The 23720-nt window shown below is 43.3% G+C and overlaps 3 protein-coding genes across 6 annotated transcripts in view; 1 reads left to right on the top strand and 2 right to left on the bottom strand.

Annotated features, from left to right (window-relative positions):
• Positions 1-984: 984 nt before the first annotated feature.
• On the bottom strand, positions 985-15554 carry TMEM50B (transmembrane protein 50B). 4 transcript variants are annotated; one of them, XM_051616402.1, is made up of 8 exons: positions 15497-15551; positions 14860-15044; positions 8960-9135; positions 8232-8344; positions 6141-6208; positions 5147-5239; positions 4891-4948; positions 985-2584 (listed from the first exon to the last, which is right to left on the bottom strand). In XM_051616402.1, the coding sequence occupies exons 3-8, from the start codon at positions 9056-9058 to the stop codon at positions 2539-2541; spliced, it is 477 nt and encodes a 158-aa protein (XP_051472362.1). In that variant the 5' UTR covers positions 9059-9135; positions 14860-15044; positions 15497-15551; the 3' UTR covers positions 985-2538. The 4 variants fall into 4 exon arrangements, with proteins under 4 accessions (XP_051472362.1, XP_051472343.1, XP_051472353.1 ...); XM_051616383.1 differs by lacking the exon at positions 14860-15044 and having other exon boundaries at positions 15497-15554; XM_051616393.1 differs by lacking the exon at positions 15497-15551 and having other exon boundaries at positions 14860-15166.
• Positions 15555-19772: 4218 nt separating this feature from the next.
• DNAJC28 (DnaJ heat shock protein family (Hsp40) member C28) lies at positions 19773-23373 on the bottom strand. Its single transcript, XM_051644083.1, has 2 exons — positions 23239-23373; positions 19773-21320 (listed from the first exon to the last, which is right to left on the bottom strand). The coding sequence occupies exon 2, from the start codon at positions 21265-21267 to the stop codon at positions 20149-20151; it is 1119 nt and encodes a 372-aa protein (XP_051500043.1). The 5' UTR covers positions 21268-21320; positions 23239-23373; the 3' UTR covers positions 19773-20148.
• Positions 23374-23505: 132 nt separating this feature from the next.
• Positions 23506-23720, top strand: part of LOC127389658 (trifunctional purine biosynthetic protein adenosine-3-like) — a 28525-nt gene continuing 28310 nt past the window's right edge. Inside the window, exon 1 of the mRNA XM_051630404.1 lies at positions 23506-23675. The gene's annotated coding sequence lies outside the window, so the exon portion shown is untranslated. The remainder of the gene's footprint in view (positions 23676-23720) is intronic.

Raw genomic sequence — 23720 nt, forward strand, 5'->3', positions numbered from 1 at the left:
CAATATGCCAAGACAGTGTAGTTATCTGGAGGCTCAGTCATACTTCAAGTCCGGCCAGCCACAGGCTGCATAATATCTGCTTTTATGTTAATCCATGTTCTTTTTATATACTGTGCTGTAAACAAATGAAGAACCACAGGCTTGCAAAGGAACAACCTACAACCTATGCATAACAGATGACATAAATCAGAAGGCAGACAGAACACCTACTGTGAGTATCCAGGAATGCAGCATGCAACTTCCCAAATATGCCCTGCACTAGACTTCTGACAGAGATGGTTGTTACTAGGTATTTCTTGTAGTGACACAAATAGGCCAAAATCAAGAATCTGTGGGTTATCTTCACAACCACCAACTGCAGCAGGCCAAGGCATTACTTAAAATGAGCCACCCCTACCCACCTTGGCCTGTGCTGGAACTGCCTGTGGTGTAAAAGTGGGTCCTGGGATATCTTGAAGGAAGCTTGCATGGTTCTCACACTTCTCCTGTTTTCAGCATCAGCTACTGAAAAAGACACAAGCTCAAAGCTGTCTCTTTTCTCTTCTTAGCAGCTATATAGAGAACATGACAATCCCAGTTCTCTAAAACCAGAGATGGTCCAGAAATTCTTGCAAGAGAGCAAACTTCTGGGAGAAAATGCAAGTCGCCTCAGAAAGAAGCTGTTGTCCTGCTCTTGAAGAAACTGTTTTTAAACCAGGACCATACATTAAGGCATGCTGTAAGAGCTCCTCCAGAGTCAAACACGTGCTGTTCAAGTGGCAGGTGCAAGATAGCATAAGTGGGATTAGTTATAGGCCACACTTGCTTCTCACTTAGTAAGAAAGCCAAGGAACTTTCCCCTAAGCTCCTAAGCAAGAAACTGACAGACCTGAAAACAAAAACCTTGTGTTTATTTACTAGCTGGTGTCAGACTTGCTTAAACGTCAGTACTGCTCAAGCTATTAAGTAGAGTACTACTGTACAATGACCTTGTAAAGTTCACAATTTTGAGAACATAAGATAAAGTTTATTGCAGTTTTCTGAAATTACAACCAAACAGACAACTTATGTACAAAGCTACAGTTGACACCAGTGAATATATTGTAATTCACTGCAGGATGGTGCAATCAGGATGAAGTTAGTCTAGCCAGTAGCACAATTTCAGCTGCAGTATTTGCTTCATATTCTGTCCACTGGAGAGATTCCCACAAGGGAGTAATTAGATGACTAACAGTGTACAGTAACCATGCACAAAAGTTACATTCTGCAGTTTAATACTATTTGGTCAGCGATCTTGATATATGGAAAGTTATAAAAGCTTTTAGACACAAGGTAGATTCAAATGCTTTAAAAACCACATAGAACTCCTAGGATAAGGAAATCACCAGCAGCAAAATGAACAGACAAGATCAGTCCAAAGCTATAAAACATCATTGTTCTCCCTTTCTGTGTACTCCAGATAGAAGAAACTGGATTTCAATAATGGAAACATTGCCATAAAGTGCCCAAGAAATTTAGGAGATAAATACATTTTAACTGGGACAAATGGCAAAACTGGCAATTATTTCAAGGTAAGGCTGTGAGCAATAAATGCATCTAACTATATCCCCACTTGAAATTATTGCCTTTTAAACAGAAAAGGTAATAGGTAGCAGGGTAACTTTTCCATTTATCAGCAAAAAGCTTCCCTTGAAAAAAATTCTGCTAGCGTTATTTTAAAGATGTTAGGCTGACTCTCATCTGTTCTTCATATTCCTTAAATATGAGCAGGAGTGGGTTTGGTTTTGTTGCTTGGTGTTTTGGGTTTTTTTAATTCTAATATCAGTAAATACATGAAATAGGAATTGGAATCAATTTCTCTGAACAGCATGAAACTAATTCTAAGGACCGTGGTGCTACCAAATGTCATTTGTGCTATAGCATTCAAAAGTCACAGAGTTTGATTTGCTGTGCAGAACCTGCTTAATATAGGGCCTTGTTTAAAAATTCATAGCCTTTTACAAAAAAATAGCTACTTCATATTTTTCTGAACAGTTGTACAAAATTCTTAAAATCAGCTCATTTCTCAGAATACAACAGAATTGACCCTCATCAAACACAGGCTCAGCTCACCTCAGTGCACCGACCACTCCTGCAGGTGACACAGGCAGTTGTTGCTGTCAGCCCTTTGCAAAACCAGCTCTAGCTCACCTGGGCCTGAAAGTAATAACCGCTTCCAGAGCACAGGCTTTATCCTGCTTGTTCACTATGAGTTTCGCTGAAGTGTCTGACACAGGTGAGGGTTTGGGAGATCAAGTCCTAGGAGTTGGTGGAAACCCACAAACTTGAAGAAAAAAGCCTGAAGATTGCAGAAAGAAAGCCTGACATTCCCTTTTAAAGATATATACAGTCATATGTACATATTCACAAATCTGTCCTGTGAAAAGAGGGAGCTTATTACAGAAACTGTAATTTGTCTCAGTCCATACTATTTAGAAAGCAAACCAAGAACAAGTAAATATATCTACATACATAGTACGACATAGCAACTATGGATCAGACAATGCTATACATGACCTCTCATCCCCATAACTCTTCTGTTCTTCCAAACTTGTAGATCAGAGTACTGAAGAGGGAAAAAATAAGAGAAAAATACATCAGACCATACTTAAAGTGGACAAGGTAATTTGAATAGTATCTTTATAATCTTACACTGCCTACACTGCAAATCAACATCCCTCCAGTAACCTTAACTTTTATTCAAGTCAGTACCTATACTGAATTTTCTATGCATTGCTAAAACTGAGACCCAGCTGAAGCAACTGCTCAAATTAAAAGAATAGCCAGTTTCACAGGAAAAGCACCTGCCCTTCCAAAGGAAAAAAATGTTGGTATTTAATTCTAGATTCTAGGACAGATCCTAGTTACAGAGCAGCCAGTCTCATACTAAGGCATCATGCTAGGATAAAATCTAAACAATTACATTTTTCATGAGCAAATCAGAAAAAATATTGATCCTGTGGTGGATAAGGGAAATCCTAATTACAATTCGATTTCCAAAATTCCTTTTATAAGGTTGGAAGCAATCATGTATTGTCATGAATCAAAAAAATGGTGAAGGGGCAAAATCAAACATTATTTCCTTAATGTTCCTAATAATTTTTTCTTCCAGCCTACAAACAGGTGGTAAAGAAGGGCACAGTCATACTAAATCATAAGAGAGTGAAGAGGGAGGGAGATGAGAAACACTTGACTCCAAGAACAACAATAACGAGTGATGATAAGTCAAATAAGCTAGACACTTGGGTGATTAACTAGACAATTACTAATACAGCATGTTAAACTAAGTAGGAAAACTGGTGGAGTAACAGTCAAGGCTGAAGTGCAAGTCCTGAAGGAAACACATGGTTCAGGGAAGAGAGAGATTATGATGGAAGAGAATCTGATTCAGTCAGAACACAGGTTTTGGATAAGGACTTTGAGAAGGGCATTGCTGACTGACTCAGACCTGGTCCAAGGAAGGGAGTTTATGACAGATGGACTTATCAAATGTTACTGCTTGAAGTGTGTGGTGGGATAAAAAACAAAGCCCTCTTTTTAAAAAAAATAATAAAAAGGTTGTAATTTATCTCATAGCTCAATACCTATAAAACAAATTTTAGATTGCAAAAGATGTATCTACATACAGAGTACAAGGGAAGCTAAGAAAATACATTTTCAGAAAAAAAGCAGCTCCAGAAATAAGTTAAGCTACTGAAATAAGACTGAAGATTTCAGATGGGATGAAATTATTCTCAAAAGTCTGCCGCTATCAATATCCCACTTCAATCCAGTGCAAGACGACAGAAGACATTTAAGAACTCCAATTTCCTGCAAGAACAGAGCTGATTTTCCAAACAGGGAAGCAGAATGGAGCCAATCGATCTGGCTCTCTGCAAAGCATTTGAGATGATACCGGAAGGAAAAGTGTTTAGCACAGTAATTTAAGTGGTAAGGACTTGCAGAAGAGGAGGTGATGGGAACTTTTTCAGTGAACGATCTCAGAGCTTACACTTCTTAATGTTTTCATTGTCTTCTACTAATTAATAAAATTCATGGATTACAGAAGGCATTCTACACGTTTCAAAGTGTCATACAGATACACATAGTTTCAAAGTGTCAATTGATATGCTTAATGATATTAAGCAAATTAAATTTAAGTATTACCATCGTGCTTTAAAAAAATATAAAATCACTCTTAATAACTGAAAGCTCATCCATTAGAAACAAGTCTAGGTGTATCAACTATCAGATAATCAAGCCAATTATATGAAATAGTCAGGAAAAGGACAACAGGATCTCCCACCTATGACTGTTCGGGTATATGCCAATGTATTTGTAGTAGAGATGAAAGCATTACAGCCATTATCCAAAGACATTGTCAGTATCTTACCCAGAATACTATTTCCTTGGTCATCCACATTCTAGAGCTGTAAATGTAGTGAGACCAGAAAGAGCTGGACTAACAGGAGCATGAGGGGAATTAAGAGCCTCTCATGGGCTGGTAAGGAGTAAGTAAAATACTGTTTTTAAGCACTAGAGCAAAAGGAGCAGAAAAAAAAGTAGCAGAGTAAAAAAAATAAATACAGCTTTTTAGACATAGTTTTATCAGTTTATGCATTGAATAATATCACATCACTTCCCTGTATAATGTCAGTTTACCCAGTGACCCAAGAAGTTCCTTGGTCACTCTCCTCAAGTAAAGGACAGGGTTGGTAATAAATCGAAATAAGGAGGGTCTTGCATTGAGAGCAGCAAACTCCAGAGTTTGGAAGGTCAGGCCTGGAATAGCCTCCAGCTTTCAGAACTTGTCTTCCAGGAGTATCAATGTGCATGGAAGCAGGTAAGTCAGAAACCCCTTTTGAAGGAAGAAAATTTGCCCAGATAACTTACCTGAAAAATATCAATGCATTTTGGAAAAACACTGCTAATCCAGGGTAAACATTAGTGTCTGCAAAGTAAGTAACAATGGAAATATTAAGTATTAGAAGGTGTATTTAAAACACTATTCACAGTATCATTCTCTGACTATGAAACTAGATGGTATAGCTCTGACAAGAACAGACCACAGACTTCCATTCTTCTGGGTTTTCTGCCTTTTGGCTGACAGCTAAAAAACTTTTCAATACGTGAAAATAAACACACTTACTCTGTGTAACATATGCTCCAAAAAGAATCCACATTGAAGCAATAAGTGAACCAAACATCAACATAAAGCCAATGAAGAGCCAGACACGAGCACCTGCAGGAAATATTAAAACCTCTGAGAACCATGTGCTCTATTATCCAGTGCCAGATGATCCAAGCTACTACTCTATTGTGATACAATGTTTTATACTGCTGAAGGCACAAAGAGAAAGGGTTAAATCTTGTATCAAGGACAAGACAAACCAAAATTTGCCTTCTTTAGGAAAACACATAGTAGCTGGATTACCCTTGTTTTAGTGAGCAGACACAACAACCAAAAATTTCTCCTCACCTGTAAGAAACACCTATAACACTTTACACAACTTGTAACTAACAATGAGGTACTTTGGCAAAGATAGCGTCTCTGAGGTAAAGATGCCATTCCAACAGGGTAGATAAAACAAACCCTTCTTGTCCTTCCTTCGTAAAGATATTCTCAGATGGGCAACATCTACCAGAGCTAGACATGACCTACTGAAAAAGGAAGGTGATGCCATTGATGAAAATAACCTGCTTACTCATGGGAAAGGAAAAATTCTCGAGCTGATTTATGAATGACACACAAAAAAGCAGAGTACACAAGTTAAGAGAAATAAATAAACCAATAAATCCTACCAGTGAAGCATTCTACAAATGACATGAAAACAGATGCTGGGATCCATATGGAAAATACTAAGGGAATTACGAATGAAAGCAGAGAGAGGACAGCAGGTCCACAGCCACCACACAGTAGATGACACACAGAGGAAACAGAATGTTTGTGACACATTGGCAATCAAGTAAGGCATTCTTAAGGAATGTCTGCTCCACCCGCCAACACAAGGCATAAATGTATTTCTCCCAGCAGCTATACAGGATTTGCAGATAGTTAACCAGCACTTAGAAAAAAAAAAAAAACCCACAACATCTAGATAATTGGTCTTCCAACTCTGCGTGATTTGTAGAGTTTAATTTACCTGTTCTTCCTAAACATCCATCACTATAGCTGTCTCCTCTCACCTGTGCATTTGATACAGCATTTATCCTAGGAACAAAAAAACCCCACTTCAGATTATTAGAAAATCAATTTGAAGTTATAAGTAACATGCCAGCTTGTTTAAAGATGCAACAAATTCTGGGAAAATTATTTAGTATTCTGTATAGTCACATATTATTGCATATCCCTTAACAGAAGGATTCCAACTGAACTTCAAGCAAACCCCACATTTGTTCAGAAGTTTTACGTAAGTTTTTACACTAACAGACCTGAAAGATGAAAGAATTGCCCTTTATGGTAACTGAAATATTCCTGGTCACTTTCTGGCTGTTTAAGTTTTTTAAATATCTAAAGCCACTTCACAGGAATAAAAGCAGCCAGTAATAAAGTCCCCTCCTGATTATTATACAAGTTGCTTGCCTTCCATATACCAGAAGTATCCAAGAGACACCCTCTAAGGAGGGACAATATATTTTCTTAAAATGAGTTACACTGCTGAGGAAAATGATGCTATATTAACATTAATAAGGGACCTTGAAAAATGTCAAGAACTTTCAATTAAGTATTAGTAGGTATACTAAATAAAAGGGGGGCTGTTCAAAGTAGAAATGGATTGACTATAGGGATTTTGGGATTAAAAGATTGCTTAAAGGCATATTGGAATTAATTGTATAAATGTTTAATATTCGTGCAAACTGAAAACTGCTTGGTGTAAGTGATTTAACTTGCTACAAGTAGCTGGAGTGATAAGGCCTTAGGCTGCAAACTGTAACTCAATTGAATTCTTGTGATTAAACTTTAGTTAAACTTTTACTGTGACCACCTGGAATAACATTGAAACCAGATGCAGGCAATGAGATAGTTACTCAAATGATTTTATATAATGATAAGATGGGTTAATTGAAACTGAGGTTTGAGAAACTGGGCTGTTGCAGAATTAACCCGACAAGAAGTAACTAGAGAATGAGGGGAAATTGTCCTGACAGCAGGTGACTGATGGTGAATGGAGACCCTCGGAGCTGCAAAAAAAACCAACTCTGCAACAGAACCCAGGGTCCAAACTTTTCTTTACAGTCAGAGGTTAAGACTGGATCCAGCTGCATTCAGACTCCTCTCTGAGAAGGAGTTTAGAAAGCAAGGGGGCCAAGTCCAAACCCCACAGCTTGTAGAAGGCTTCAGGGAGACCTTATAGCAGCCATCCAGTACCTGAAGGGGCCTACATGAAAGCTGTGGAGGGACTTTTCACCAGAGAGGGTGAAAACACAACAAGGGGTAATGGTTTTAAACTGAAAGAGGACAGATTTAGGTTAGATATTAGGAAGAAATTATTCTATGTGAGGGTAGTAAGGCACTGGAATAGGTTACCCAGGAAGGCTTTGGATGCCCCCTCCCTGGAAGTGTTTAAGGCCAGGTTGGATGATGCCTTCTACAGCCTGGTCTAGTGTGAAGTGTCCCTGCTTATAGCATGGAGTTTGGAACCTGATGATCTTTAAGATCCCTTCCAACCTTAACCATTCTATTCTATGATTTTGACTCATCCCAGACTCTTTTTCAATTTAAAAAAAAAAAAAATCCAGAAACTTTCAGATAGCAAGTGTTAAGAAGGTCTTGCATATCCAAATGCATCCCTTTTTCTCACCAATATTGTATGATTCAATAAAAGCTATTCTTTCTCCTTCAAGCTTGCCACATTACATCTTTATAACAATAGCTACAATACCACTACCTCTCCCATTTGAGGAAGTCTTGAGCTAGAGACAGACGTAAAAAATACTTTAAAACAGGGGAAAATGCAGTCAAATGTTTTATACTGAGGTAAGCAACTGGGCAGCATTACATGAATTTTGGTCTAGGAATCTAAACACCTATAACAGAAAGCCTGCAACGAAAGTTTTGCTTTCATACATTCTGCCAAAGGGCATCTGAAAAGCCATGCAAAAAGGTATGACAAGGTTACTCCTAAGCAATCTATAACCAAGTGCTTCAAAGTTTTATGATATACCATATTATCTAGTGAAAACTGTTTAACAGCTCATGTATTTTATAAGAACTCCCCCTTACATGCACTTACATGAAAAAAGCTAGTGTTGAAAACACCCCACAGGTATGGAACGCATGGTTCATTTGTTCTGGCTTAGGGTAAACTACTGCAGCATCTATCATTATCCACCAACCTGTGAAAAACTGAAAATAAAACAGACCAGGATTATGAGGCTGGAAGGTTCAGAGATAGGCAGAGAAAGCAAGGCAAACATTTATGCACATCATTGGTTTGTCTTTTAACAAGTACAAACTATTTTAGAAAGTTAAAAGCTTTAAGTCAGACTCTAAATCAGTTTGATAAGCAAGTTCTGCATGAACCTTCATGTTGATGATTTCAGAGGAGTATTTGGGAATCTGTCATATTTTTAATTCAAATTAAATATCAGTGTATGACTAAATTCCCAATACAGCTTTAAGAATAAGAATTCAGATTCCAAACACCTACAAGATACTATGTATATCATAGGTGTTCTAACACATCTAATTATGCCAAAAATCCACTAGGAATTTCAATCTTTCTTAAAGAGACAACAGAACTGATAGAGACAATTGAACTGATTATGAGACAAAAGGCAAAGTTATGGTACCTGCAAAAAAGCTGCCTAACAATTATGCTTTAGAGAAGTTAACAAAACATACCGGATTAAGGTGCATTTAAAGAGTGAACCTTCACAATATATCAAACAAAAAAAATGTCACTTTGTCATACTTCCAAATTTTTCACCATGTTATGATTCACATCTTCTCAAAACTTACCAATACTCCTGCAACTATTGAAGCGATGGCATTTCTTCTTTCACTCCAGTCAATGCACTCACATTCTGGCCATCGGAAGTTGTCTAGGAATCCTGCCATTTCCTCAAGGATTAGATTGTCCTTCTTATTTTGTACTTATACATGAATTCTTCCATTAACAATTGTGTCCTAAATACCTGAAACACAGCCAAGGATGCATTTAATACAAAATGCTACAATCTTGAGATGCTTGACAACTGTCATGAGCAATCTTCATAACGTGTGGATTGTTTGGGGGTTTTTTAACCCCCAACATGTTTTCTAACATAGGGAAAAAGGAATCAACTCAGTAAATCAACTGATACCAAGAGTAAAGAACATCCTGCTTCACAGAGAGAGGAGCACACAGATCTTTAAATACAGGAAGAGAACAGAAAAGTTAATTTGGGTTACAAGCTGACTACTTAAAACAACATAGTCCTCAAACAATGTGGTGAGACAGTAGCTATAAAAGATTCTGCACTAGGTAACTATTCTCACCTGGTAAGACAATTAGCATCTATAGTTTGAACACCAGAAGTTACAGTTTTTCTATTTAGCAGAGACTCACAGCCACTCTTAATGCCACTCTATTTTGTTTCAATATTGTCAACTTCTGTATTTTTTCCCAACTTCCCATAAATAATTTCCAGATAGCTGTTAAAGGCTAACAACAGACAAATGTCCCTTAGGATTATGTTACAGGGAAGGCTAATGTAGAACATTTTTCTGGTTAATAACAGTAAAAAGAAGTCTACATTAAGAAGTTAAATAGATAGAAAAATTTGTCCTCCTGAACCTAGTTCCAGAAATCCATCTATAGATATGATGCTACCTTAAAGCATTAGAATCAATCACTCAATTCCAAAATTATTTTACTTCTGTGCAGTGTCTGGGCTCAACCATGCAGTTATTTTCCTAGGTTACACTTTTACCTAGCAATTTTCAGATCCTTACTCTTTCTACAACAAAACTGCCATACTGTGCAATTTACATCTGCTCCTACAGCCCTTCCTTCTCCTGCATTCTTAAAATGGCTCCATCTGGACTTTATTTGTTCCTCTTCCAACCCTGACTGTGTCTCTTCCTCACCCTGCAGTAATCTCTCCCTTCCCATCCCACACCAGAACACAGCCCATGGTTTCCCTCACTGTTGTCACTACAGGCCACACGGCTCTTACTGGCTGGCACCAGGCAGCAGTAAACACACCAACATGCTGGGCTATTTCTTCTCCCCACTGAACACAATGCTGCTTATGTCAAACCTAAGTTACTACCTTGCCTGTGAATATGCTTTTTGTCCCTTTCAGAATGACTGCAGCTGTATTTCTGCAAAGCTGTACTTCCCTTTGCAATTTTTCCCATAAAGAACTACTTAGTAGTACTATCAAAATAAACTCACCTCCTTCAAACAGAATGTAAAGTTCTACTGCAATTCAGAAAGCAGGTCAGGAATAGCCACTGGGTACAATTTCAGATATTTCAACAACAAGAGAAATTATTTTTCACCCTCTACTTGGATGCTACCCAGAGGTACCTCTAGAGGATGGAGAGATGTGTTGACAGGAAATTCATTAATTTCAACAGGGGGAATTCCCCAGTCGTGCATCTGGGGAGGAACAGCCCCACACACCAGTGCTGGGGGCCACCCAGCTGGCAAGCAGCGTGACAGAAAAGGACCTAGAAGTCCTGGTGGACACCAAGTTGAACATGAGCCAGTGAGGTGCCCTTGCTACAAAGGCAGTGGATGGTATCTTGGGCTGCATTAAGAGGAGTGTGGCCAACAGGCTGAGGTACATGATTCTCCCTTCTGGTCAGCACTGGTGAGGCCACACCTGAAGCACTGCGTCCAGTTCTGGGCTTCTCAGTACAAGAGAGACATGGACACACTGAAGAGAGCCCAGAAAAGAGCCACAAAGATTAAGGAACTGGAGCATCTCTCCTGAGGAAAGGCTGGGAGAGCGGGGACTGTTCAGCCTGGAGAAGCCTTAAGGGGATCTCATCGGTGTATATAAATGCCTGAAGGGAGGGTCCAAAGAGGACACAGCCAAGTTCTTTTCAGTGGTGCCCAGTGACAGGACTACAGGCAGTGGGCACAAAGTGAAACACAGGAGTTTCCCTCTGAACATCAAGAAATACTTTTTCACTGTGAGGGTGACCAAGAATTGGCAGAGATTGCCCAGGGAGATTGTGGAGTCTCCATCCGTGGAGATACCCAAAAGCTGCCTGGGCAACTGGCTCTGGCAGCCTTGCTTGAGGAGAGGATTGAAGCAGATGCCCTCCAGAGGTGCCTTGCAACCTCAACCCTTCTGTGATACTTAAGAAATGACCTGTTAAATTATTGGATGGCTTAACGAAAGAAATCTTCTTACTGCTACAAAAATACTCCAGTTCAAAAGGCTGAAACACAATGAAAATAATTAATTCCCTTCTATGATTTAAAGGGGACATATAGTTTGTTTTGCTTGCTAATATAATTAAGCCAGCTTCCAATCCAAAAACCAACTAGCATTTGTCCCTTTCAACTTGGCAAAGTCAGTAATGATAACCATTACGGATGCCATACATTATACAAGAACCTGTCTTAATTATTAGGCATTTTTTAAACATTAGTGACAAAACAGAGGCATTTTGCTTACTTCAAAAATTTGAGACAAAATATTTAATTGATTTAATTGTATTTGGTATCAAATGGAGTTTTCACAACTACATTAGTGACAAATGAGTGAAGCTAGGGAGACTAGATAAAGTTGGTTGGTTATTTTTTTTCTTTTAATACCTTCTAAGATACAGGGCAGCCTTCTGCCAAAGCATGTTATTTTAACAGAAACTGTACATTTGGTGCTTGATACTGGCTCATGAACTGGCACTTCGGTTTAGCCTTACCTTTGTGCTCAGGAAAGAGATGCCCTAAATTATGTGAATAGGTGAGATACACACAGTTTGCTGGCAGTCTTCTACAACAAAGACTAGAAACTGACAACACAATTCTCCTGAGTCACTGGAAAAAGACAACAAACATGAAGAAACAAGGTACACAGAATTTGCAACAGAACAGAGACAAGAAGTCTAGAATTATTTCAAATTGTGTCTAATGCCAGAAAGCTTTAATTTCATCAAGAAATCCCAGTGCTAGAGCAGGCATGCAAGAATACAGTAAAAAGGAAACAGAGGTGCTAGTGCCGCTGCCCTTTTTCTGAGATAACCTAAACATTAATTGATGCCATTCAGAATTCCACAAAGGAGTCTTTTGCAGCAGTATTCCAGGAGAGCCCCACTTAACAGTAAAAATAATTAAACATCTATCTCCCTACTGACATAGCTCCATATGTGTACAGCCTTCAAAGGTAGATGACTAAAATGCAGTGATGAGCCATTTCCTCCGGTGCCAGCGAATGTGCCCAACGTATGGATATTCCTCTCTCTGTGAGAGGCCAACGCCACCACTGATCAAACGTACACCCGACTGAGCACACCCGTGTGTACAGGGCACAGCAAGTAAGGGCTGTGGGGTTTCTATAAAAAAGGACAGCAGGAAGCAGACTGCTGGGTGACAGGACAATTCATCCAGCTTGATATCCAACCACCTGCTTTCCTGTGCTCTCATTTAAAAGGTGAGCATAGTGCCTATCGGACTCAGTGGAAGGACACACAGTACAGAGCCAACCCAAATGCAACAGGTTGGCCATTCTCTCTCAAGTTGTTAAATAAATACCTAACTATTATACAGTACTGGTTTGAATGTGCTAGAGGGAAGGGATGCCACACAAGGGACCTTGGCAGGCTTGAGGAGTGGGCCCATGTGAACCTTGTTAAGTTCAACAAGGCCAAGTGCAAGGTCCTGCACGCAGATCAGGGCAATCCTCAGTATCAATACAGGCTGTGGGATGAATGGGTTGAGAGCAGCCCTGTGGAGAAAGAGACATGAGCCTGCAACATGCACTTGCAGCCCAGAAAGCCAGTCCTATCTGAGGACACACAAGAAGGAGGCTGGGGGAGGTAATTCTCTGCTCCACTCTGCGAGACCCCACCTGGACTACTGCGTCCAGCTCTGGGGTCCCCAACAGAGGAAAGACACAGGCCTGTTAGAGTGGGTGCAGAGAAGGGACACAAAAATAGGGGCCTCCCATTTGGGAGGGCTGGGAACACCTGTCCTAGAAGAAAGGCTGAGAGAGTTGGGGTTGTTCAGCCCAGAGAAGTCAAGTCTCCAGAGAGACCTTATTGTGGTCTTTCAGTAAACGAAGAAGGCTTGTAAGAGAGAGACCTTTTATCAAGGCCTGTAGCCGCAACACAAGGTCACCTTGTAGATTTAAATTAGGTATTAGGAAGAAACTCTTTCCTGTGAGGGTAGTGAGACACTGGAACAGGCCACCCAGAGAAGCTGTGGATGCCCCATCACTGGAAGTGTTCAAGAGCAGGTCTGATGAAGCTCTGAGCAACCTGGCCTAGTGGGAGGTGTCCCTGCCCATGCAGGGGGGTTGGAACTAGGTGAACCCCGAATGTCCTTTCCAAACCAAAGCATTCTATGACTCTATGTTAGTGTTTCATATTTATGTAGTTCTCAACACCTCAACACCCCTAGCACAGAAAGAGGTAAATAATAAGTTACATTTCAGCTGTGAAAGAGCAGTGACATTGTGAAGCTGGGTCTCCACCAAGACACAAAAGCTACATTAAGGTCTATCCTCATATGGGTTAATAAAACATATATTGGTTTTGGCCCAAATACATCCTACTCCATGGACAGGAAACTCTGATGAAGACAGATGCTTTCAGCTGACTTTCTTACCTGAATAAAGGTACAATACTCACTCTCCTGGTTTAAACTTTTACATCCACATATTTCACAGCAAGGAAATAGGTAAACCCTCATGCACTAGCTGTCCTTCAATGCCCTTCCTACAATCTGTCTCCTCCCCTTTTCCAAGGGCAGACAGGCTCTCCCACTGTTCTCAGGGAACATTTCTCACTCGTGTCCACTAAACAGAAATACAAGAATGCTTGCAAAAACAAACTGGTGACCGAAGAACTAACAAGGACAGTTATATTCATTGTAAAAATAATTCTTGGTAGACGCTAGCGCATAGGTTAAAACAAGTAGTATATTATTCAGACAAACTAAGTGAATTTAAATCACGAGAACTGGAGCTCAAATTTTTCACCTGAAAATCAGTTTCTGTCTCCCAAAAATGATGTGATTTCATTTTAACAAAATACTAAAGCAGTTGCAAGAAAATACAAAAAAAAAACCTGCACAGAGAAAAGCTGCACATGGGCCCTTGAATACCGGAAACTTCTGTTTCCAAATAAGTAATAATAGACGTGAGGAAGAGATGTAAAGTCAAAATGAAAACCCTATTTTCCTTGAAGACAGCACCTTCCACAAACAACCAATCAGTATATGCTTTAAGCCTCATAATTTCCCATATATATGCATATACTATGCAGAGGTATTTGGCAGAGCCGCTGTAAGGTGCCGATGTGAACATTTCGATCAAGCCCACTGTAATTTTCTTAGAGAGGGCCTTCAGACCACTCATTTCAGTCATGACATGCAGTTTCACTTTCCCATACACCACATCACAATGCTGTATTGTCTAACTTTTAAGCATTACAGAAAGAGAGAAGGAGAAAAGAAAGGAACTTCTAACTTAAACAAAAAACAAGGCTGTGTGGCAAAATTATTAAACAGGCAACTGCCTTACATGAATCTGTGTGATGCTCAGCCGCAGGACAACGCTGACTGCCGGCTACAGCCAGTATCCTTTAGGAGCGCTATTAAAGTTTGAAGACTTGAGCGAGGCAGGAAAAGATCAACCCTGCCATCATCTGCAGGCCTGTTCTTGCCCGTAAGAGCACACACGACGTGGATCAGCACTTACTGGATGGGCTCGGGCCACGACGGGGCAACGTGAGGCGGAACCCCAGAGCTGCAGAGGCCGGACGGTCAGCAGCCGTGAGGCTGAGGCCAGCGTGATTCAGAAAACGCTACACAAGTGGTTTCTGCAGGGCTTCACGTGCCGAGCCGACACCACCGCTCCCTCTCCCAGACGCGGCCCACGCCAACCTGAGGAGGACCGGACGGCGGCTGGCCACGCTGCCCCCCCACCCCTGGCCCCCAGGCCGGCGGGGGTCGCAGCTGCGGGGCAGGGCGGGGCGGGGCGGGCGGGCACCCCGAGCCCAGCCCCCAGGGCTGCGCGGGATGCCCGGGCACCGGGCTGGGCGAGGCGGGGGGGCCTCCGAGCGCGGGGCGGGGCGGGCAGACCCGCCGCTCCCGCCGGGGCAGGGGGGCCGCGGAGAGTCCCTCCGGAGCGGCGGGGAGAGGCGGGAGGGGGGGAGAGGGGGAGGCGGCTCCGGGCACCGCGGCGCGCGGGGGCCGTTGCAGGCAACCGGGCGCGCGCTGCCGCCGGCGCGGGGGTGGCACGGGGGTGGCACGGGGCCCCTCGCGACCCGCCCCCCCCCCCCGCCCCGCGCGCCCCCCGGCCCCCGCCGCGGCAGGACACCGACGGCCGGACGTACCGCGGTCCTGGGCGAGACTCTTCCGCCTAGCGGGGGCGGGGGGCACGGGCCCGCGAGCGACGCGCCCGCCCGCCAATCAGCAGCCGGCGCCGCGCGTCACCGGGGGCTGGGGCAGCACCGGGCGCCCCGATTGGCCGAGGCGCCGCCCACGGCCGCGCGCTGAGGGAGGGGCCGGCGCAGGCCCCGCCCCTCCCCCCCCCCACCGGGCGGGAGGCCCCGCTCCGTCCCGCCCCGCCCGGGGCTCCTCGGGCCGCGCCCCCGCGGAGCCTGCCGGCCTTCGCGCTGCTTCCCCCGCCGCCTCACAGCCTGCCGAGCTCGCCGTTTGCAAGCAGGCGCCAGGCTGGAGCGAACGCACTTCACGCCAAGCTGCGGCCACGGCTCGGCGCTGTGCCTGGTGTCACGGAAGCAGACGGAATTCACGCGCCATCCTGGGTTCTTCTTTCGGATGGCCGGGAAGAGGCATCTGAGCTATTTATGTCGGACTTCACTTCCCAGCCAGCTTCGACACGGTCCCAGGGGTAACCGCACCACCTGTACACCACCCTCGTTAGCAGCCGGTTCTTCCTCCTCACGTTGCCACATCCCGGAGGGAGCAGCCCTGCCCAGCACCACCCACCCCGAGACCTGTCATGGCCTGGGAGAACCCAGAGGGTTTCTACACATTCTGGTAGCGCGATGGATGTGAATAGATATCTGCTTCCAGTGTGTTTTTGAACATGCCCGAAACAGACCAACTGACCCCAAATTCTTTACTCTCAATCAACTGTTTCCACACTTCTCACGCACAGGATTCCATTCTCTTTTTCCTGGCTTTCTGGCCTGTTTCTTGCCAGAGCACTGAAAAGAGCCAGACCAGCACCAGAGGAACCTTAGAAAAGAACCATCATCTCCTAAAATACAGACTATTGTCAATTACAAAAGATTTGATATCAACATTTTAGAGACACTAAGCCAAAACGCTGCAGTTGAATTAAATACTGAAGCTCATAACTGCCCAGCCTTGAAAATTCACTCAGATAACACAAAAAAACAGAGCCAGCCTGAAAAGTGGGAAGCAGACATTTAAGAGTGGAAAAGGATAAAAAAAGATATGAGGAAGGCATTTTGAAGAGATTGCTCAAGAACAATGGGGGCCCTAAGTAAGGAGAAGAGCATCACGAGAGAGGACTATAAAGATGCAACCAAATGGCAACAGTCTATTTAGTTTCTCATTAAAAGACAGTTAAGCTGTGAGCCCATGAAATCCTACACAAATTTAGAAGTTTTACCCAAAGCCATCTATTCAGCTCTTTATTTCCTCCAGTTTTATGGGTGCACTGTGTTCTACATGGCTTTTTCCATGGCCACATCCTTGGATAGGCTATTCCCCATTTCTGCACGGAAGTCTCACAAAATCTCTAAGACTTATAAGATGGTTTTGGCACATTCTGCTTTCTATCCTATGGCAAATAGGCTCCATCATGTCGAGCTGAGCCGCAGTGTTCTTTTGAAGCAGGTTCTCCTTTCTCACTTTATCTAGCCTAGAGAAGAGGCTACCCACTGCAGAGGATCAACAGGAATGGCAGTTTCTTACCTGTGATGCTCAGCACCATACCATAAAGGAAAAGTTTGTAACAAAACTCTTGTCTCAGTGTTCACTGACAAGGACCATAACCTGTTTTGAGTCATTCGTATGTGCCTACTCTCTCACCTCCACTTCTGCTAACACATGTGCCACCATCTTCTCACCCACATGTAGACCCATTACATGCCATTTGCTTTCCCCTAATCTCCTCTCTCATTTCCAGGCCCTTCCCATCACCACTCCCACTCGCCATGCATGCGCACACAGCTGTTTTCTTAACAGCTGATCTCAGCTGTAGGAAAGTAAATTGCATGGTTGCCACATCCAGGGAAAAAAAATTGGTTGGGCAACAACTCTGATGGAGATCCCCTTTTCCCCCACTGGGGCAATTTCTCCTGCTAAGAATAAAGATTTACCACTTGCCTTTGTCCCTTACAGCATGCCATGCTCTTGCTTCTCCTGAATTTTATTCCTTCTCCTCAGAGCCTTCTCTGTAACTCCACATGCATCCTGAAAGCTGTTACTACTCTGGAACAGAAAGATATATAGCAGGCCTCAACTTCTACAGCGTATGTAGAAACTCCTGCATTTATAGGAGAGCCTGAGATGTTATTTCAGACAGCCTACAGCTATATGTCTTTCCCTTTTACTGGAAAGTACCAATAGTGCTTGCAAGAAGCCACCAGACTGTTAGGCAAGAAATTCCTCACCCTGAGAAATACTGATACCTCTATTAATATATCCTGATTTTAAATATCAATAATATTTTGTCATCTAGATAAGCCTTTCAAGCCACAAGCCATACAGCAACTAGACCAACTCATAGGGTGTTCTGGGAATAAGCAACATGTATTTGTATGTGGAACCGGCAATGAGTTCATCCGTTTGAGGTCAGTAATAATGTAACAGTTATCAAAATAGAAAAATTCCTTCTGAAGGCCATTCTCTCCTGGGTTTTTCTAATGTGTATGCAGTACCTGGTATGGCTTGTTCTAGAAGTACTGATTAAATACTGCTCTGAAGATTTTGAGCTCAGAGCAACAAAAATACAGATCAGCCTTGCAAAAATGTACTCCTCCAAACACCTGGGGAAAAATGAAAATTTAAATTACTTTTTTCATCATGATTGCCATCAATGTTGAAGAAGTGGATACTTGTGCCTGGCAATTTTTCATGGCAACAGTGTAAGGCTCATCTAAAGTGCAGCGCGCCAGGTTACATCTAGCCCATTTAAACCAAAGTAGTTTTAAAAGGAACATAAAAATCTGTTGGTATGCTGATTCATCCATTACAGCAACTTAAATATTTAAGCTGCTGATACTTAGCTCCATTGTGAGCCAAAGTGGATTTCATCAAAGCAGGATTTATTGCAATCTGGTTTCTATTTACTCTTGTGCAATGAATTTGATGTGCAATTAGCTCTTTTTAATCTGTCACTGGATTAGTTTAAACAGCAATTCAGATCCAGTTCCTGTAGATCATAATGCGAATCAAAACTTGATCTTTTTAAGAGTACTATGTCAAAGGATTTCCATAAAAGTATGTTTAATTTACATTTTCATTAAAAGGAATAATACATGGCTAAGTCATTGAAATAAACAGACATTTATACGTCCAGCTGCTAAAACGAATAAGGAGCTTATGAGGTCAAAGTCTTCTGGTATCACCTGGTCTAACACCATGATCTGCCATGTAACGTGATTTTTCTTTCTGGGCATTTAAACTGGGGCTACTTATGTGGCAGATCAAGACCATTTTGTTCCCACTTCACCACTATACAGGACTTAACTCCTGTATCTGCAAGATACCCATTATTTCTTACTATCTTTGCAAACTTGGAGAACCACTGAAGGGTACATCAATTACTGGCTGGCCCAAGGGATCCATGCACCGCTGATGTGCCCCTGCCTCCTAGCTGAATCTCAGCAGAAAGGAACTAACAGCCATCAGCTAATCCTTTCAGCTAACACTAGGGCAGGGCACAGCACAACCATCCCAGTGGCATGACCCACAGGCAAGAGATTAGTCTACACATAATGCTGTTCTTTTTACTTTTGCCACCCTCACTCCTGAAAAAAGGTGCTAAGAGGCTGAGATTAGCCCTGTTTTCTAAAGCATGACAAACATCTTGCCATTATTACTTATTTACCATACCACAAAGGCTTGAAAGACCTATAGTGTTTACCAGTGTGTAACTTATATTCAATTATGTTACTAGACTACACAATACCCACTCACAAATGATACTTCAATAAATCCATTCTACCAACCAATATAAACAATATTCTGGAAGGAGCATGTGCAGTGTCACCTGCCCAAAAGCACATGCAATTAACCCAGATTCTGCCGGTGCTGGGGCATCTGCCAAAGGACAATGGCTGCAATCATCATCTATCTTTAATGTCTGAAACTACTGAATGGAAACTCCCCCTCTGGCATACCCAGAGCCTGTGGGACACCTTCCCACAGAGTGGTAAGGGCACAGCACAACTCTAGCAGAGGTGGAGACAGCAACAGCCACAGGGGCACAAGTGAGAAAGGGGGCCCACACAGACACTGATACATCCAGTGACACCTTTTCAAAGGCAGAGTCCTCCAGGAGAATCAGACTGGGAGAGCTGAGAGGCTACTAAAGATAAATCAGTTTTTGGCATCATGAAGATCTTCCCACCCTCCAAGCCACTGCCCAGAAACTTTAATAGTACAGCAATATTTCAGTAAGTTCTTTAATGTCAGTACTCTACAATATTAAAATGGTGCAATTACTTTTGAAAATTAGTATTCCCATTTCTTCTCACCTCCAAAAAGCCGTGTGACTAGGGCACAGTTTTGGCCAGTCTTCCTCATTTGCTTGGATGCTTTCTGAGACCTCCTTGTATGTTAAACGCTAGACACAAAAATGGACTTCTACAGAATGTACAGTCCAAGTTCAGCACCCACAACTGCACATCAGACAACCCAATTCCTTTTAACTGATGTAACAGTGGACAGCTGGATTTTACATTTTCAGTGTACCTGAAACTTCTGTAGTGCTACAAGTAATAAAGTGCATTCAAAATTTTGACAAGACAAATGAATTAGTATTATCTTATTTCAATGTAAGGTTTAACCACTTAAATAGAGAAGACTTCCACCCAAACCTTTTAACATTTTCCTCTTCATTTTTCTTTGTTTCTGAATCAGAAGCCTCTCTGTTCTCCATCAAGGCTTCGTAAGTCTTCTGTGCTCGATCAATTTCTTTTTCTGCACTGAAGTGCACCATTTGTCTGGTCAGAAGAGGAACAACTAAATTGAAGCTGTCAATTCTTTTGTTTAATTTCCTGATATCTTCTGTGAATTGCTCACAAATACGATTCCATTGCTTTTGCCTATATGGTGTCATTGGTCCTCCAAGATTACTTCTAGATGCCACTATATTCTTCCTTAACCGCTCAATAGTTTCCCGTATTTCTTTCTGCATCAGGATCCACTCCGGCTGGTACCCATTGTCTATCAGAATCCTGTTCAAGTTGTGAGTCATAGGGTCGATATGTGGACAGTCTGAAAACTTCTGCAAAGGTTTTCCTTTCCCACTGAGGTTGTCAAAGTCTCCTTTCGCCATCGATTCCTGGATGAGGTCCTCAACCAACCGTTCAACTGCCTGAGTTATTTTCACCTTTTTGCTCTCCCTCACATCTTTGGCTTTCATCAGGTCAGCCACAGCATACTGGCTTTCATGCCTCTGCTTCCGGTACTCCAGCACTTGTTCAGTAGCACGGTCTACTCGAAACTGCATGTATTGCTTTTCTCTTTGGCTTGGTGTTCCAAACCCAACACCTTCAAAACTCAAGTAGTGTCTATGCTGCGGTGCTTTTGGTTTGAACTGGTCTTCCTCCTCTTCATTATTCTCGTTTGATTTCTTTTTGTTTGCCACGTCACTGAGCACCACTCTGTATGCTTCCTCTACTTTCATAAATGCTTCGGAATCAGCTGTGGCCGAACCACTGTCTGGATGGTATTTTTTGGCAAGACTTCGATAAGAGTTTCTGACATCATCAAGGGAACAATCTTCCTCAAGTTCAAGAATTTTGTAAGACTCCTTGACGTTTCTTTTAGGTTTGTAACCTGACAACATTCTGTTGCCACAAATGTAGGGAAACGGCTTCAGGTTTCTTGGAATCATAGCTCGACGTACCATGAAACGATGCACCATGTTGTTAGCCAGCATGACCTAAAGCCACTTGGTATTTCTTCAGATGCAGCTACATTATAAACAATGACCTATAAACACATTTTTGTAAAAACTGCGTTAAATGTGCTTTTTAAAAGAACTTACTAAAGCCTTATCATTGACTTGTTAGATTATTTCAATAAATCCTTACAGAATTTCAGAATATACATTTTTTTCTTTTACAGACTAAAATTGTAATCTGCATTTCTTATTAATTACTACTGAAGTAGGAGCATTAAAATGTAAATGAAAATTCATTTGCTGTATAGTTCTGTCCTGGTATAGCAACAGTAGCATAGTTTTTTCTGCACTGCAGAATTTCGAAAATGCCAAAGCTTTATTATCTTTCTGCAAACTCAGTGCAATGTGAACTGGAAATAAGCTTTCTGTTGAGCAGTAACTCTGCTGAAACAAATCTCTCCCTTTTCCTCTACAGAGATACATTCAGCCATCAACTGAATTGTCTATTCACATGCATCAATGCCTCAAGATCTGTTACTGCCTGATCTGCTACCATTCCTGAAGGACTTCATTACAGTACCCTTTTGGTATTTCACAACAAGTGAAGTATCATTCAGATTACACAATCATTTAGATTAACTCTTGTATCCCAGCAGGGCACTCACACCCTAGGACAATTTCTTTTTTTTTGGTGTCAGGTAAGGTTACAAACCTGGAACTCTGAACAGATCAATAGCAGACAGTGTCTCGTTCTGTCAGTAATAGCAGTGATTCACTGGAACAGGCTGCCCAGAGAGGTTGTGGAGTCTCCTCTGGAGACACTCAAAACCCACCTGGATGCATTCCTGTGTGATGTGCTCTAGATGACCCTGCTCTGGCAAGGGGGTTGGACTAGATGATCTTTTGAGGTCCCTTCCAACCCCTAGGATTCTATGATTCTATGATTCTATAATTCAGAATGATTTTGAGAAGCAGCAAAAGGAACACCTTTAGGAAATGACAACATCATTAAGTCTTCACATAAAATCAAAAGTAGAAAAACGTCATACAAACTGCACATACAATTTTCACATCAGCTAACATCTCTTTATTAATGAGCATCCTAAGACAAATGCTGCATACAGAGTGCTAAAGAGTCTCCTTTTGCAGATTCATCAGTGACCCCAACATACACCTCACTGACTTTCTTCCCAAACAAAACAAAATAAATTGGTTGAATCAAGGTTAAGGAATAAATAGTGTTTATACATTCTGCATATACCAAATCGCCTTTCTGCATTACCCTGCCTCAGAAGAGACAAAAAAAGATGTACTTGGGACTGGACGAAAGACTGGATCAACCCTGAATATTTTCAGCTGATTTTGATCCAGGCAATCTATTAAATCATCAGGTTGTGGTTATTATAATGTACCTTACTAATATTTTTTTTGTTTGTTTATGACACAGAACAGGGAATTCTCTCCGTTTAGGTGGTTGGCAAAGATAATTTAGTTCTGTATGGCCACAAACCCCCACATTGTTACTTCTAGAACGGAAAGATCAACAGATACACTCTTGAAATCCAACACCCCGACGGGAAGCAGACCTCCTCGTAATTCCGCAAACGTGATTTTAATGCACGTGTGCTTTAAAACAAAGCCGGTGTCAGACCGTGTGCACAGCGCTCGCCCCACGGCACCGAGGGGCGACGACGGCTGGAGGCCGGGGGGGGCGGTTACTCCTCGGCCGTTGGGATCCTGCTCTCCCCGCGGGGGCTGAGGACGGGAGACCCAGGGCCCACCTGCCCCGGCCCAAGGCGGGGCCCTCCGCCTGCTCCCCCGGGCCCGACGCGCCAGCCCGGCCTCCCGGGGGCTGCGGGGACGCGAGAGGCGACCTGCCCCCCCGGAGGGCTGGGCTGCCCCCCCGGAGGGCTGGGCTGCCCCCCCGGAGGGCCGGGGGGAGGCTGCCGGCGGCGCCACCCGCACCTTCTCCGCCCACAGTCCCGCTGCCCGCCGCCCCCGCCTCACCTGATCCCCGCCGCCGCCCGCCCTTCTCCCCCTCCCGCGCAGCCCGCGGCGCCGAGAGGCGGGGGAGGAAGGGGAAAGGCGGTCCCTTCTGCCCTTCTTCGCTCAAGGACGTCTCCTCCCGGCCCGGCCCGGCCCGGCCGGACCCGCCACCCGCCGGCGGGGGGAGCCCGAGGCCCGCGCGGCCGGGGCGGGGAGCACGCGGCTCGGCGGCGCGTGCGCAGTGCGGGGTGGGGGGGTGCGGGGTGGGGGGGGGAGAGACCCGGCCGCGCCGCCCAAGATGGCGGCGGGGTTGTCGTGGCAACGGGCCGAGGTGGAGGGTGTCGGGGAGCCCGGCCCGGGAGGGGAGAGGCTGGCCTGGCTCCTGGCGGGGCTGCCTGCCCTGCAGCGTTCAGCCAGGCCGGCGCCAGGTCTTTCCCAGCGCCCTCGTCTGCAGCACGGTTTGTATAAAGCTGTGGGTGCCTCCCGGCAGCCTCGTGGGCGGC

Source organism: Apus apus, chromosome 1, assembly GCF_020740795.1.
Source record: "Apus apus isolate bApuApu2 chromosome 1, bApuApu2.pri.cur, whole genome shotgun sequence".
NCBI lineage: Eukaryota > Metazoa > Chordata > Aves > Apodiformes > Apodidae > Apus > Apus apus.